Source organism: Cyclopterus lumpus, chromosome 11 (assembly GCF_009769545.1).
Source record: "Cyclopterus lumpus isolate fCycLum1 chromosome 11, fCycLum1.pri, whole genome shotgun sequence".
Taxonomy (NCBI): Eukaryota; Metazoa; Chordata; class Actinopteri; order Perciformes; family Cyclopteridae; genus Cyclopterus; species Cyclopterus lumpus.
The window spans coordinates 6998084-7012742 of NC_046976.1; the positions used below are offsets into that span (position 1 = coordinate 6998084).

The window sequence follows — 14659 nt, forward strand, 5'->3', positions numbered from 1 at the left end:
ACACACAGACACACACACACACACACACACACACACACACACACACACACACACACACACACACACACACACACACACACACACAGACACACACACACACACACACACACACACAGACACACACACACACACACACCACACACACACACACACACACAGTACCAGTCCAGCGTGACCATAACCACTGCGGTGGGTTATCATATGTAACCAGCTGCCATATATTTTTTTGAACTATGCATGTTAACCGGCTGTCACACACACACACACACACACACACACACACACACACACACACACACACACACACACACACACACACACACATGATGAGCTACTTTTCTCTGTTTTTCTGGATGTAAACCTTTTTCCTTATCACAAACTTTCAATCAATTCTCCGTTGGTGTTTACATCATTTATTTCTGTTTCCTTGTTCTTGAAAAACGTCAACTCATGGCAACAGACCAATTAAAACCTCTCCCTCCACCCCCTCCTGCTCTATCTTCAACCCCATTCACCCCCATCACTGATATCCCCATCTCTCTTGTGCTCTCCATTTTAGTCCCACCTCCCAGAGAGACAAGGAGACAGAGAGAGAGAGAGTGAGAGAGAGTGAGAGAGAGTCCACATCCACCATCTCCTCCTCCTCCTCCTCCTCCTCCTCCCCTTGCACTCTCTCTCTCAGCTCCCCTCTTTTCCAGCACACGCTCAAACTCCTTCCCTCTGATGCCGACTGGATGCAGAGCGGGGGATCTCCAGCAGCTTCCTTAGTCTTTCCTCCCTCCCTTCCTCCTCCGCCTCCTCCTCCTCCTTCAACATCCGGAGCTTCTCCTCCTCTGCCTCCTCGTTTCTCCAGCTCCTCACCACCAAGATGTGGCACTCGGTGGCTCTGGTCCTCTCTGGATTCTCTGCTTTGATTCACGGTAAGCCAGAACGACTCTCTCTCTCTCTCTCTCTTTATGTCGTTCATGATGTTTTTCGGGGATCAGAATGTCGGCACTTTAGTCTCAAAGTGGGATTTTATAGGGAATTCAGGAATTGGAGTTGGTTTGTTGGAATAAGAACACAAAGTAGAGAAAAAAAGACTCCAGGAGAAGAAAAGGGAAAAACCGTCTTGTCTGGTTGCTTTCTTGTTGACATCTCTGGGATTTTTCTAAATTGTGTTTTTTTGTTGGATGTACTAAAATGCTGAGTTGACCTCAGAGATGTTTAAACGGGCAGATTGACAGAGACAGTGTGTAGAGAAATCTGAGCAGTCAGAACATTTCATGTCTTTTCGTTCCTCATTCCACAAGCCTCTTTCCGTCTAAATCTGTGTGCATGGCAGGAGATTTGACCCCCACAGAAAGCAGGTCCCAGATCAGCTGCACATGTCGATCGTCTCTTCTGTCTCGCCTCCCTGTGTTGAGGACGCGTTACGGGGGCTGAGGGGCTCCGAGCAGCAGAAGTCAATATCAGGGCTGACGGGGCTGACAGAAGAAAACCAGCAAACTTTCCCCACAGGCAGAAGTGCCGGCAATGAAATGCTTTTCTTGTTGTTTGTTTTCAAGAGGAGACAAGAGGGAAAGAAGGTTCAGACTATACTGACGAACACTGAATTTTAAAGACACTAGGTTTGAGGAAAGGGCTTCAGGGATTTTCCACGACTTTGCTTTGAATGAAACCGTCTTTCGATGCATGAACATTTCTGCCACTGCTACTGCGACTTAAACCATAAGTTCGTAGAGCCTGTTGAACCCTGACATTCCCCACAAATAAGCTTCAAAGTCACAAACAAAAGAAATCTTCCAGACCGTTCAACAATGTCTCACACACAGTATGTTCAGCATCGGGCTTCGCACTCTATTGAGGTTGTATAACAGCAGGCATTTCTTGTTTTACTATTGCACCGACTGGAGAAATGATGTTTTGAACTAAATAATGTTCTTTAAAAACTAGAATATTAAACAAAATGGACAAAGCTCGGCTGTGTTATGATGGACCCACTGATTGGAAACACAGAAAAACATTTAATTCATCCTGAATTGGTTCACAGTCTGCTTACACTCCCTTCTAGTCTATTGAATTAGTCCATACATATATATATTTTAATCTAATTATACAATCATTAGTACCAATTATCCCCAAATTAGGGTTCACACTATTTCTAATGTCTTTTTGTTTATTGACTGTTCCGCACGCTCTCTCTGAATCCTTCTCCAGTTTGTCAATATCCTTCCGTATTTAAAACATGAATGTTGAATGAATGTTAAATAATTAAATATGATTCTGGACCTCTCCTCCTATGTGAAACCCTAAAAGTCAAGATGAGTGTGACTAACGGAGATAAAAGATCTTTTTTTATTTCTGTAAATTTCATCATTAAATCCCGTTTCTCTCTCTTTCCTTTTCTTTTTGGCCTTGTTCTTCGGGTAGTTCTAGATAAGCGAGTTCAGTTCCTTCGGGCTAAACCTTCTGATTTGATCAGCAACATGATTTTTGTTCTTCTATTATGAGGATGTCTGTACTCTCGCCCCAAAAAGTCTCATTTGATTCCCTATAGTGAAGTTTTACGAAGGTTTTCTTAAAGATTGGTGTCCTTTTTATTTACTACACAGAAAACAGAGACTTAATCTGTCATTAAGGGCTTCATAGGCGACCTCAACTTCAACATACAGAGGGTTTTTTAATGGCATGTAGTATAGCTTGTTCCCCCCGATTTGTGCATGATGACATATTTTTCGACCTCTTTAGTGTCGTTGCAGGGTCCTCACCAGAGGAACCTGCTAAAGAACCTCCTGAAGGACTACAACCGGATGGAGCGGCCGGTGGGCAACGACTCCCACCCGCTCACCGTGGTCTTCTCCCTCAGCATGGTACAGATCATGGACGTGGTAGGTGTAGCCGCCTTTACAAAGATGAGGACGTTTTAAAGCTGTGAAGGATTTCTTGGCAATCTATGCCAAAAACAACAACAACAATAATGATAAGAATAAGAATAATAAGAATAATAAGAATAACAGTGATAATAGGAGACCTTTCCCAATGCTTTTGGGTTTTGGAGATAAAAAAACATTCCTTCAATCTTAAATAGGGATTCAAAATTTTTTGGCTCGAGAGCAAATGATTTTAAATGATTTGCTAAAAATGTTTTTTTTAAATGTTTTTGCAGGATGAGAAGAACCAGGTTCTCACCACTAACATGTGGCTCCGGATGGTAAGGACCCCTGAGAGACCCGATAGTGAATGTGTCGCTAATGTGAGGAGATTCTTATCTGAACTAGTACATTAAGATCATGATTGAGATTGAGAGGAGGGGGATTTAAAAAACTAGTGATATCTCTGAAATTGAGCAGAAAGTGGAGTTGTTTTTCAGAAATAGTTCACCTTTTTGACTTGCAAAACTAATATTATGTGAGAATGATGTGGTTCAACCTCTTTAATATGAATCTTCCAAGTAGACTGAGAGGATTTGAGATAGCGTGCCTGTGCTGCAGTGCAGTGGGATAGACTGTGTGCCTCTGTGTGTTAAAGAGTTGGTTCGACCACTATCTCCAGTGGAACCAGAGCGAACATCCCGGGGTGAAAAACCTCCGCTTCACCACAGACCAGATCTGGACCCCAGACATCCTGCTGTACAACAGGTAACACACGGATACACAACTCAACTATCGCCTCATACAAACACATCATGTTTCCACCGTAGTGTCACTTCCTTCCCTGTCCTTCCTCAGTGCAGATGACGACTTTGACTCCACCTTCAAGACCAATGTTCTGGTGAACTCCAGCGGCTTCGCCGAGTATCTGCCTCCAGGTGAGGCGCCTCTTTTTCTTTTATCGTTCCTTCACGCGCTCACTATTCTTCATTCCTTCCTCCCTTTGCCACCACTTCCTCATCTCATCCTGCGATATCTGCATGTCTCCCCTGTTTGTACATTTGACATTCATATTTTATTAGAGTAAAACAGCATCGCTTGTTTCTCACCGGTTACAGATTCTCAGCGCTGTGAGCAACACCTATAAATAGGAGGCGCACGCTTCTTCCGTTTCCTGTCACAAAGTGTGAAAATATAATAATAATAGTAATATAGCGGCTCCCCTGGGATCTTTACTTTGTCATTTCTGTGTACACCAGAAGCAGGCTGGGTTGTATACAAGGAGACGGGTTGAGGTGAAATGGCCTTCTCAAGAAAAACTTCCAGCTCAGAAAGCCACCCTATCAATTCTATTCATGTTTATTAATAGACTGCTGAATGTAAATACAGCTCCCTAAAGCTGAGATTTGGATCAGAGCCAACAAGAGAGATAATAACGTAATTTAGCTTTGGAAGAATAAAGAAAAGAGATTCCACTCCAAAAGGTAATAAGAAAAGGAGCATTCAAAAGAAATGAAAAGGGAAAGAGACACAAGCCTGGTTGCAATGTTATGTTGTTATGATCAGTAAATAAAAGGCAACAGGTCTGTGGGTAGCAGGCGTGGAGAAGGAGCTTGACAAATGGTAAATAATTGAAAGGTGGAGGATCTCAGGTGTCTGCTCTACACCATCAATTGCAGAAAACCTAAGCGGCGGAGGTAAAGACGGCATGTTTGGGCTTCAGTCTATTCCGGGAGAGACGGCGTAACAGGTTTGGGTTCCTATCTTGATCGGGTGACATTTGAAACGGGGAACCTCGTCTCTGGGTCTTGTAATGCATTCTCGGGAAGTGATTTTCAGAATGATGGAGTTTTATTTTGGGAGCCGTGCGAGAGAAAGAAAGAAAGATGAATTATTATACTGCAGAAAAATCCAGGTGTCTTTTCTGTGAGCGTTGCTTCAAGGTTACCGGATACCTGTGATGAGAAGCAAGGTACAAAATCCTACTGTGCATAAAGGAGCACGGATCAGTGGACTGCGAAGGTAGACAGAACTACTCGTATAATTGAGTTTTTAGTGCCCCAGTAAGTTCATCACAGCAGTAATTATAAACACACACTCCCCAAAGACAAGACGTGGCTGTCAGTAACTGGATTTGAGAGAGCAAGGGGTATGTAAAAAGGACATGTATTGATAACACTAACATTGGGGATCGGGATCAACCTCTGCTTTGAAAGCAGCCTTCAACCTGCTAACCTCCACTCTGTCGACTGATTTGCATAATCGGCAGCCTCATAATGAACGTCTCCACAAGGCTTGATTCATTTATTTCACTAATTACTTTAAGGGCTGGAGTTTGCCAACGACCACTGCGAAGATCCCTGTGATTCTTTGTTCGGGGGTGGAAACCAGAGTGTCTTTAGGATCATGTGCTCGAGTCAACACGTACTCATTGTGAAGGCATTTATTTTGCATAGTAAAATTAGTATTACAATTAGGGCAGGGGGCACGATCACCTTTTGCAGTGTGACTGTTGATGAGCGCAGAAACAGCATTTGTTTGCAGAGCTGGGTTTCTGAAACCTGCTGGTGGCCATGCTGCCGAGATAGTTGCTTGTTTCTAATCTAGCCTTTGCTTTCACCTCTCTAGCCTGCAAACTCAATTTCAAAATAGAGTGAGTAAACTGTCTGTAGACTTGCAAAAAAAAATAAAAATAAATCCAATGGCAGTGCGTAGTCTTGTGATGCCGCACTTTCCACACCCTATACAAATATAAGGTGGCTGAGTTCAGAGCCCAGTCATTGGAGATGGATGGATGGATATGAAATGAATGAATGCTTCTTGCTGACATGCTGCTTGGTTCAGGACAGGTTTTCTTTAAACACAAGGGGTCACTTTTCACCTCGTCCCCTCTGAAATGAAACTGCAGCGGTCAACGTGGTCATTTAGTCAACCGATTGCAGAGCGTTGACACTCGGCCTCCGCTTCTTTTGTCTTTTATTTGTCTTTTTCTCAGGAATCTTTATGAGCACCTGCAACGTGGACGTTCGCTGGTTCCCTTTTGACATCCAGAAGTGTGAGCTGAAGTTCGGCTCATGGACGTATGACGGCTGGTTGCTGGACCTCCAGATGAACGATGCTGACATCTCAGGCTACATGCCCAATGGAGAGTGGGACTTGATTGGTGAGGACGGTGAAGCATTTGCATTGCATCCTCATGTAGAACATCCTGTCACAGAGCAAAAGAGTCCATTTCTCTGTGTCACTGTTCCTCCAGGAGTTCCCGGCACCAGAAGCGAGGCCTTCTATGATTGTTGTAAGGAGCCTTACCCGGATGTGACGTTTATTGTGACAATACGCCGACGGACGCTCTACTACGCCCTGAACCTGCTCATTCCCTGTGTGTTGCTGTCTTCGATGACCCTGCTCATCTTTGTGCTGCCAGCTGACTCTGGGGAGAAGATCTCACTGGGTGAGTAGGTCAGAAAGAGCAATGGCGGACGAACTAGAGAAGTGGGAAAAGAAAGCTTGTTCGATTGACATGTCTGTTTTTATCTTGAGGAGCGGGGTCAGCGGGGTCAGCGGGGTGCAGACCAGTGTGTCTATCTTGCCTTCATCATGGTGGTGTCTGATGTTGTTCCCGGTTTCCTCAAATAAAGTCCATTGGTCAGTCATAAATACTCTTAAAGGTACCCTGTGTGTGTTTTGCGTGGAAGGAGATGCATTCACATAAGAATTAAAAAAGAAAAAAAGAAGAAAGATATGCTTCATATCTATTGTGATCTATTGTATAAGGCACATGAGACCGAAAACAACCTCAGATAACACAATTAGACGTTTGGTAAGGTTAATAAAACATGACGTACAGGAGAAGAGTTAGGGACTAAATGTAAAGTCTACATTAAAAAGTCAAGGACACTCCCTTCCATCACCAACCTACCCACGAAGGGTCCGTGGACGTCTCCAGCTTGGGAGCGCTCGTGCTCCGTGGTGTGCAGAACTAAGCATTCACAAAAAAGAAACCTTTCTAGAGAAAAGGCGAAAAGAAATGAAGCGATGGTGCAGAAGACTACAGGGCGGGGTTAAAGAGGCACAGGGAGAAATGGTGGAGCTGAGAGACAAAAGGGATTACAAGATGAAATATAAAGATGAGAAATACAGGCGCAGCAGATGGGTTGTGGGAAGGTGGAGAAGGGGGAACACAGGAAGAATTTGAAAAGGATGAGACAGGACAGCACAAAAGAGAGAGGGAGGACTGATGGAAGGTGGGAGACAACCAAATCGCACAATAATGGGCTGGAAGAGAGAGAGGGAGCGGTGGCGCCATCAAACAGCAGCTGCAAATACATTTTAATATCCGCCCCAACCTGTTTAGAGGACAAGATGGATGATGTTCACCTCACCAGACTCCAGATTATCTGACCGTGCGCTGAGAGGAGATGCCCATCGATCGTATAGATAGGCAATAGAAATGGCAATTATTTTGATAATCATTTAAAAACAAAAAAGCTAAATGACCTGGTTTCATTTTCACAAACGATTATTGCAAATTGATTATCTTTCTTTTTTTTTTGGTGGGACAAAAAAATGCTCTATGAAACTACGATGGAATTTCTTACTATTTTCTAACAATTTATAATTAGTTTAATTAGTTTGTACCAGTCCGATCACTCACCTCCTACACCATAATACTAATGATAAATCATTAATGCTTTTTCTTAAACAATATTGTCTGAGAGGGAACTCAGAGGGAAGCCACGGCAGCTTTGTCACAGCATATCCTTAACCTCAATACAGGAGGCATTACGCAGCATTTCTCCACACAAAATAATGCCAAGTCTTACACACGGGGCACATAAAGCCATTGATGTAATTAGGGCTAGTGAATTAATTTTAGGAAGAGAGCTTACACACAGCCTTCCAGGAAAATACTCAATGTCACCCTCTTGATGGAGGAAACCCAGCGACAAACGGGCTGGGCCTTTAGGGTGAGAGGGGCCTGCTTTTTAAAAGAATAAGTGTCATTTATGAGAAAGAACGCACCATGAAAGCAGCATTTTTAATTTTCCCAATATCTTTAAAGGACGCTCATATTTCATCTCTCGGCCAAGGGGTTTAATTCTGTATGGGGACAGTTACGCCAACAAAGCACTCCTTACATTCTGTCTGTTGAAGAAGTGAGACAGATAGTGTGGAGGTGGATAAATGAAGATGGAGATGAGTTTCAGTGCAGTGTGTGAGGTGTGTGTGAGGCGTGTGTGAGGTGTGTGTGAGGTGTGTGTGAGGTGTGTGTTCTTATATAGCAATCAGAGTTAGGACAACTTTAAAAAATGGCTATTTGCTGCACGGAAGTGTTTTTTGCGGTCGAGCTACAGAATGTCAAGAAGTAATTCACTGTATGAGCGTTAGCTGGTTATTTATATAAATTGAATGTGATCTCATCCCGAGTGTGACCATTTATCAAAATGACAAAAACACGCTCTCACTAGAAAGTGCCGCTACTCTATCTAATCTATCTATCTATCTATCTATCTATCTGTCTGTCTGTCTGTCTATCTGTCTGTCTGTCTGTCTGTCTGTCTGTCTGTCTGTTTGTCTGTCTGTCTATCTGTCTCTTTGTCTGTCTCTATATCTATCTATCTATCTATCTATCTATCTATCTATCTATCTATCTATCTATCTATCTATCTATCTATCTATCTGTCTGTCTGTCTGTCTATCTGTCTAACTGTCTGTCTGTCTGTCTATCTATCTATCTGTCTATCTATATGTCTATCTATCTATATGTCTATCTATCTATCTATCTATCTATCTATCTATCTATCTATCTATCTATCTATCTATCTATCTATCTATCTATCTATCTATCTATCTATCTGTCTATCTGTCTGTCTGTCTATCTGTCTGTCTATATGTCTATATGTCTATCTATCTATCTATCTGTCTGTTTGTCTGTCTATCTGCAGGCATCACTGTCTTGCTGTCCCTGACGGTGTTCATGTTGCTGGTTGCAGAGATCATGCCGGCCACATCTGACTCCGTCCCTCTCATCGGTATGTGACATGTTTGTGTGCATGTTTACACGAGTAGCTCACATGGTCCTTTATGAGCTCCTTATGACTTATGACATTGCTACAGTGACATTGAAACATTTAACAATTGTCAATATGAAATCAAGACGTCTCCATCTGACAGTGTTAACTCTCCCTGCAGTAATACCAAGTGGCACAGAAGGAAGGAGCCTCTGGTGGTTGTGTGTTAGCATGAGAACATGTGATAATTAGCACAGAACAAAAATGACAATGTCAACGGTACAATGATGATGTTTGCATGCATCATTTAATAAACCAAAATGGATGGATTGGCCCTTTGACCTGATGACGGCTCAACACAAAAAGTTCCAAAGTTATCACAATTTATCCTGAGGGGGACATCGTCTTTACAAAATATCGTGGCAATAATTGTTTTCCCATAATCGACTCATTCCAAACCACAAATGTCAACCTTATTGTGGCAGCACGTAAAACCTCAGGGGATTCTTGAAGCCATGAATGACAACATTTCATTGCGGTCCATCCAGTACTTGTTGAGTTGTTTCAGCCTGGACTGACCAACGTTGTCCTCCATAGGGTCTGCTAGAGTCTGCTACCATGGCAGTGAGATCCCAGGTTCATCACGTCCTCTCTCCAAAGACTCATCTTCAGAAGAGAAAAACACAATTACAACATATTACGAAACAGTGGCAAAGCCAGAAAATGCCCCAAAAACATGAATTTTGCCATCTGCTCGCTTTAAATTTTAATTGGCTAAATTGATTGCACACTGCCACTGGATATTATATTTATTGATCTGAGTTTGCAGCCAGATACAGATACAAGGCAATCTTTGCCCAAAGACACAAATCCTGGTCATTACAAATTTAAAAAAAGAGCTGTCGAGTTATAATCACCGGAGAGCTGCTTTCAGCATAATTCCTTTAATTAAAATGAACTACCCTGATGCAGTCTTAATCTGCTCCTTGTTTTTACATCACAATGTTGATCCTAGCAGGCACGTGGTGCAGGTCGGTAGCAGGTCACAGGTTGGCATGACAATATGTTACAAAGGATGTGTTCACTTTGACTAAAATTGGGGAGAAACTGAACATGAAAATATGTTTTTATGATAACCTAAATGCTTTTCTCTTTGGACTTTTATTGGTCTGTGTGCCCAATCAGAACCTGCTATGGCCAATATGCAAGTAGGTATTAGATTGTGCGTAAAATGAAACTTACGCTGTTCCATAATCTCCTCCAGGTCAGTACTTTGCCAGTATAATGGTCATCGTTGGGATGTCAGTCATTGCCACAGTGGTGGTACTGCAGTATCATCACCACGATCCGAATGGAGGAAACATGCCGAAATGGGTGAGTCTTCATCATAACCTCACATGTACTATGAGTTACACACGTCATGCTGTGCAGCGGGTTAAGTCTTGTTAATGGTTGGTCTCCCTATTATTAATCTCAATGTCACGTCATTATTCGTATCGTATAACACGCTCTGCCATTTTCATGCTAACAATCCGTCAGCGCTACCTGCCAGGATCCTTGACATCTTTCATTCTGCGACTTCCTCGGCTGTGACTCATTCATGTCAGTCTACCTGAGGGTGTTCAACAAAGGCCTCGCCGCAGTCTTCAGCAGGAGTGTGTTTCAAAGCACTATGGATATGTATGCGGCTGGATTTGACTCGTTCCACCATGCGCTTCTTTCTTGCCTTTAAAGAAAAAAGTGTGATCATGTAACAAATGTGAAATGTGGGAAAAAAGGTCTGAAATTAAGACATGATATATACATGTTATTGTTTAAGATATTGGCTGGTATTGCCAACTTGTAATTCTAATCAACAAATTAAATATAACATGACATTGTTTTAGCAGGTCTACATTTATCGATATGTATGTACAAAAAGCAGGCTGCATGAGAGTGCTGATGCTGCATTTATCGACGCATTGAAGGACGTTCTGTTGATGAATGGCATGTTGAGGAAATCCGACGGCCAATTAACAAGCTAAATAATAAGGTTCAGACCAGAGCACCGAACCAGCACAGTTCAGCCTGGTCAAAAACAACATCCACAGCAGCCGCAACAGGGACCGTTCCCTCACCGGTAAACGACTCGGTGGAGACTCATCTGGACATTAGCTTCCCATTAGATGTCAAACACACATCTGGATGCTGCTGGACATGTCGTCTCTTTCCAAGGGAGGTTCGTTTTCATGTTGAGGAAACGAGAGAAGAATAGAACGAGCTAATCTTCTCTTTATTCTCATGCTGCGGTTAACTGAGACAATATTGGAGGCCCAGTACACCGTAATCTGACAGTCAATCTCAATAATTCCACGGTTTATGTCCTCTCTGCTGGAAGCACAGTTAAAGCCAAAAATCTTCTCTGTCTCAGGCACTTTAACTGGGCGTCCCTGGCAAGGACCTCATACCTCGACTTATACAAGTACGGCTGCATTTTGAAACAAGATGTAAGATTGGAGATATTACGACCATCAATCTACGACAAATGAGGCTATTCACCGAGCTCGACTAGTGTTATGTGAAGGTCAAAACGTGTAGGGGGTTATGATTGTGTGGTGGCGCTCAATGCTTTACAGCGTCGACAGTATTTTCCTTTGTTTACTCGTAGGCTTTTATTTACTTCTGCTCTGCTACTTCGTCTCCTCCACTCTCATCTTGACATACCTCAGTTTCTCTGTCTTTCTCTCTCCAGGTGCAGCTCGTCTTGCTGCAGTGGGTCGCGTGGTTCTTGCGTATGAAGCGACCGGGCGAGAACGACGACCCGGAGCGGCCCCCGTGTGCCCCCCACTTGCGGCGATGCTCTTCGAGCTCCCAGAGCGGGAGCATCCCAAATCCACCGGACCCCACCCTCCATCCACTGCACCCACAGAACCTGGCTCCTCTCCATGCCGGGCATCCTTACCTCCACACCCAATCGAGCGCGAACAACAACAGGAACCTTCTTTACATGGGCTTCCAGAGCATGGAGGACCCTTCAATGCTCTCAGAGCCTCTCCAGAGAAATAACATCTCCACAGGGCCTCCGCGGGTACCAGGTAGCCCGCCTCCTCACCTCCCATCTCAGTTCTGCAGCTCCTCACCACCTCCCATCCCCAATATGGATAATGTCGGCTGCCCCAGCACCATCTCCAGTGGTGGGGGCTTTGGAGGAGGACCCGGAGGGCTTGGCGGGTGCTCGACTGCAGGGATAGGAGACCCCCAGCTACAGGCCATCTTGGAGGAGGTGCGTTACATGGCAGACCGTTTCCGGGAGCAGGACGAGGACGAGAGCGTTGCCGATCAGTGGAAATTTGCCGGGGCTGTAATCGATCGTCTATGCCTGGTGGCGTTCAGCGTTTTCAACATCATAGGCACCATCTCGATCCTCATGTCAGCTCCCAACTTTGTGGACGCCATTTCAAAAGACTTTGTTTGAAAGCAAAGAGGAAAAAGGAGGAGGAGAAGCGTGGAAAAAGAATGACGGAATTTGAATAAAGGATGAAGGATCGAGTGGGCCCAGATCCAAGGAAACACAATGTGCCGCGGGACTGTAGGCTCTGTGAATTGTGATTGCAAGGACCTTGGAAATAGTACAACAAACTAATGGTTTTCTTTGCAATACATTCTGTTTTGTAACCGATATACAAGAAGAGATGAGGAAGGGTACAGAGTGAACTCAAAATGAGATTAGGGTGAGCAGGGTGCTTTATCAGATTATTGACAAGATGAAATGGATTCTTGTGGTTATTTCAAAGACTTTACACACAAAAATGAGGACAAAGAAAGAGTCACTAAGAGAAAAAGGAAGAGAAGAATATTAGTCCAGTAATAAAGCTCCTAAAGCAAGAGAGAGATTGAGAGTAAGAGGGATAAGGAGACAGGCAGATAGATAAGACATATATCTGTAGAAGACGGTTGGTCACTCCCACATGTTGAGAACGGACTGCATCATTTAAAGTGGTGTAAGGAAGAGAGCGTCGGGAGAGGATACAAATCATTTTTACAGACACCAAGGAAGCGATGTTGAATGAACGAGACCTCATAGCTTGGGACATTGGTTAGGAGGAGAAAACAGCTTGGTGCTCGGATATATACAATTGGACAGAAGGTGGGGTAGCAGAGAGGATCTCATCCATTATTCAATCACATTCATCTAATGACCGTCAAATTGAAAGACCTTGGATAATCTTTAAGACTAAAACGCTTTTAAAAGATGATGTGCCCTCTCTGCTTGACGCAAACCACTTTATATTTCCAAGGCCTTATCTCTTTGAGGCGATTTAATCCGCACCAATCAGCAGAGATCAAAAGCTCCTTCACAGCGGGCTCAGTGTGCAGCGCTTATCCAGACCGGGAAACTGAATTAACCGGTCTTAAACCACACAATGGCCAGTAACTGCACCACAGTGGAGGCTTGAACCAATAATAACCATGAAGCACTTACCTAACTGTATCTGGCAGGTCCTAATGGACCAACAGATCTCATTGGATCTCGTATTATAGGTTTAATAACTGAAATGGGAGGTCAGGTCTTTAAAGAACAAGAGAGGGACAAATTGAATCGTTCAAAATCCACAATTTTATATGGAGAAGCAACATCCTATCAAATTTATGTCAGACACCTTCAAAAGGTTATAGCTAAATAAGGATTTCACACATATCTAAAATGAAAAAAATGATTTTAATGGAGCTGTATTTTCATAAAATTGAGTCCAGTCAATAAAGTGTTGATTTAAAAGGCTTTATAAGTTTGGGTTTGAGATTATTTGAGTTGTCTGCTCACAGTTTGAATGTGTGCTGAATGCAAGGTTAGTCTAACTTAGTTTAATTCATGGATGTCGGTCTAACACAATTTTCAATTTGCAGAGAAATTTGATTATATCAAACTTCAAATCTACTTTTATTCTACCTTTTATGACTGTGTTCAAAATCATTCCCATTGCACTGTATCGAGTTTCTTAACCCTAATCCAGAGAGGAATGTCTGTGGCATGAACAATGTCTGTAAACAATCCCACTATTACAAAGGGAATAGTCAAAGAGTCAATAAAGGAGTGATTTTGGACACGGCCCAAGATTAAAAGAAAAGGATGCGTCATGAGTCAGAAGTCTAGCTGAAAAGTGCCCCTTTAACAACTCTGGTCTGTACAATTCAGCAACGTTAGTGCTGAGTCTCTCAATGCTCAACTGATTCCAAGATCGTGTCAGATTGTCTAACTTTTCATGTGGATACAGCAAGTGGAAATAAATGGAGACATTTTTGATTAAAACAGGTAAATCAAATAGTAGTCTATTGATTCATGCACATATAGGTACCAACCTACGTAGCACACACACAACATAAGTGGTGAAAACAAATGTTTAGCCATTAAAATATGGATAACGTGCGTTTTCTTGCATTTGAGAGACACCCACCGATACGCTGAGCTCACGATTCATTCAAAGCAAAGACATAGAAAAGTTAACCTTCTGTCGTTGGAGGAATTCATCAAAAACCAAACAAGCTTCAAGAGTTACTCCATCGACATATCCCATGAAAAAAAAAATTTATGTTCCATTGTGACATACAGCCCCTTGCCCATTTGTCTCTAATACTTAAAATCAGGTAAGCGTGTAGTTTCATGTTGAGTCTTTTCCTAAAACAGCAGAGCACTCAAACAGGAGTAAACGGCCATTTGTTGGGAACTACTTTTGGCTGAATGTGTGAGTATTTCCATTAGCAGGCCGGTGGATGTAGGACTGACTCTAAAGACCTTTTCCTTTCACATGCTGGCTTGGC

The 14659-nt window shown here is 43.0% G+C and overlaps 1 protein-coding gene across 2 annotated transcripts; it reads left to right on the forward strand.

The window, feature by feature from the left end:
• Nucleotides 1–708: 708 nt before the first annotated feature.
• Nucleotides 709–13606, forward strand: chrna11 (cholinergic receptor, nicotinic, alpha 11). 2 transcript variants are annotated; one of them, XM_034545180.1, is made up of 10 exons: nt 709–920; nt 2731–2870; nt 3149–3193; nt 3511–3620; nt 3711–3790; nt 5848–6015; nt 6109–6303; nt 8798–8884; nt 10128–10237; nt 11595–13606. In XM_034545180.1, exons 1-10 carry the CDS (start codon nt 869–871, stop codon nt 12315–12317), a joined length of 1710 nt encoding a protein of 569 aa, XP_034401071.1. In that variant the 5' UTR covers nt 709–868; the 3' UTR covers nt 12318–13606. The 2 variants fall into 2 exon arrangements, with proteins under 2 accessions (XP_034401071.1, XP_034401072.1); XM_034545181.1 differs by lacking the exons at nt 709–920; nt 2731–2870; nt 3149–3193 and having other exon boundaries at nt 3572–3620; nt 3716–3790.
• Nucleotides 13607–14659: the final 1053 nt, after the last annotated feature.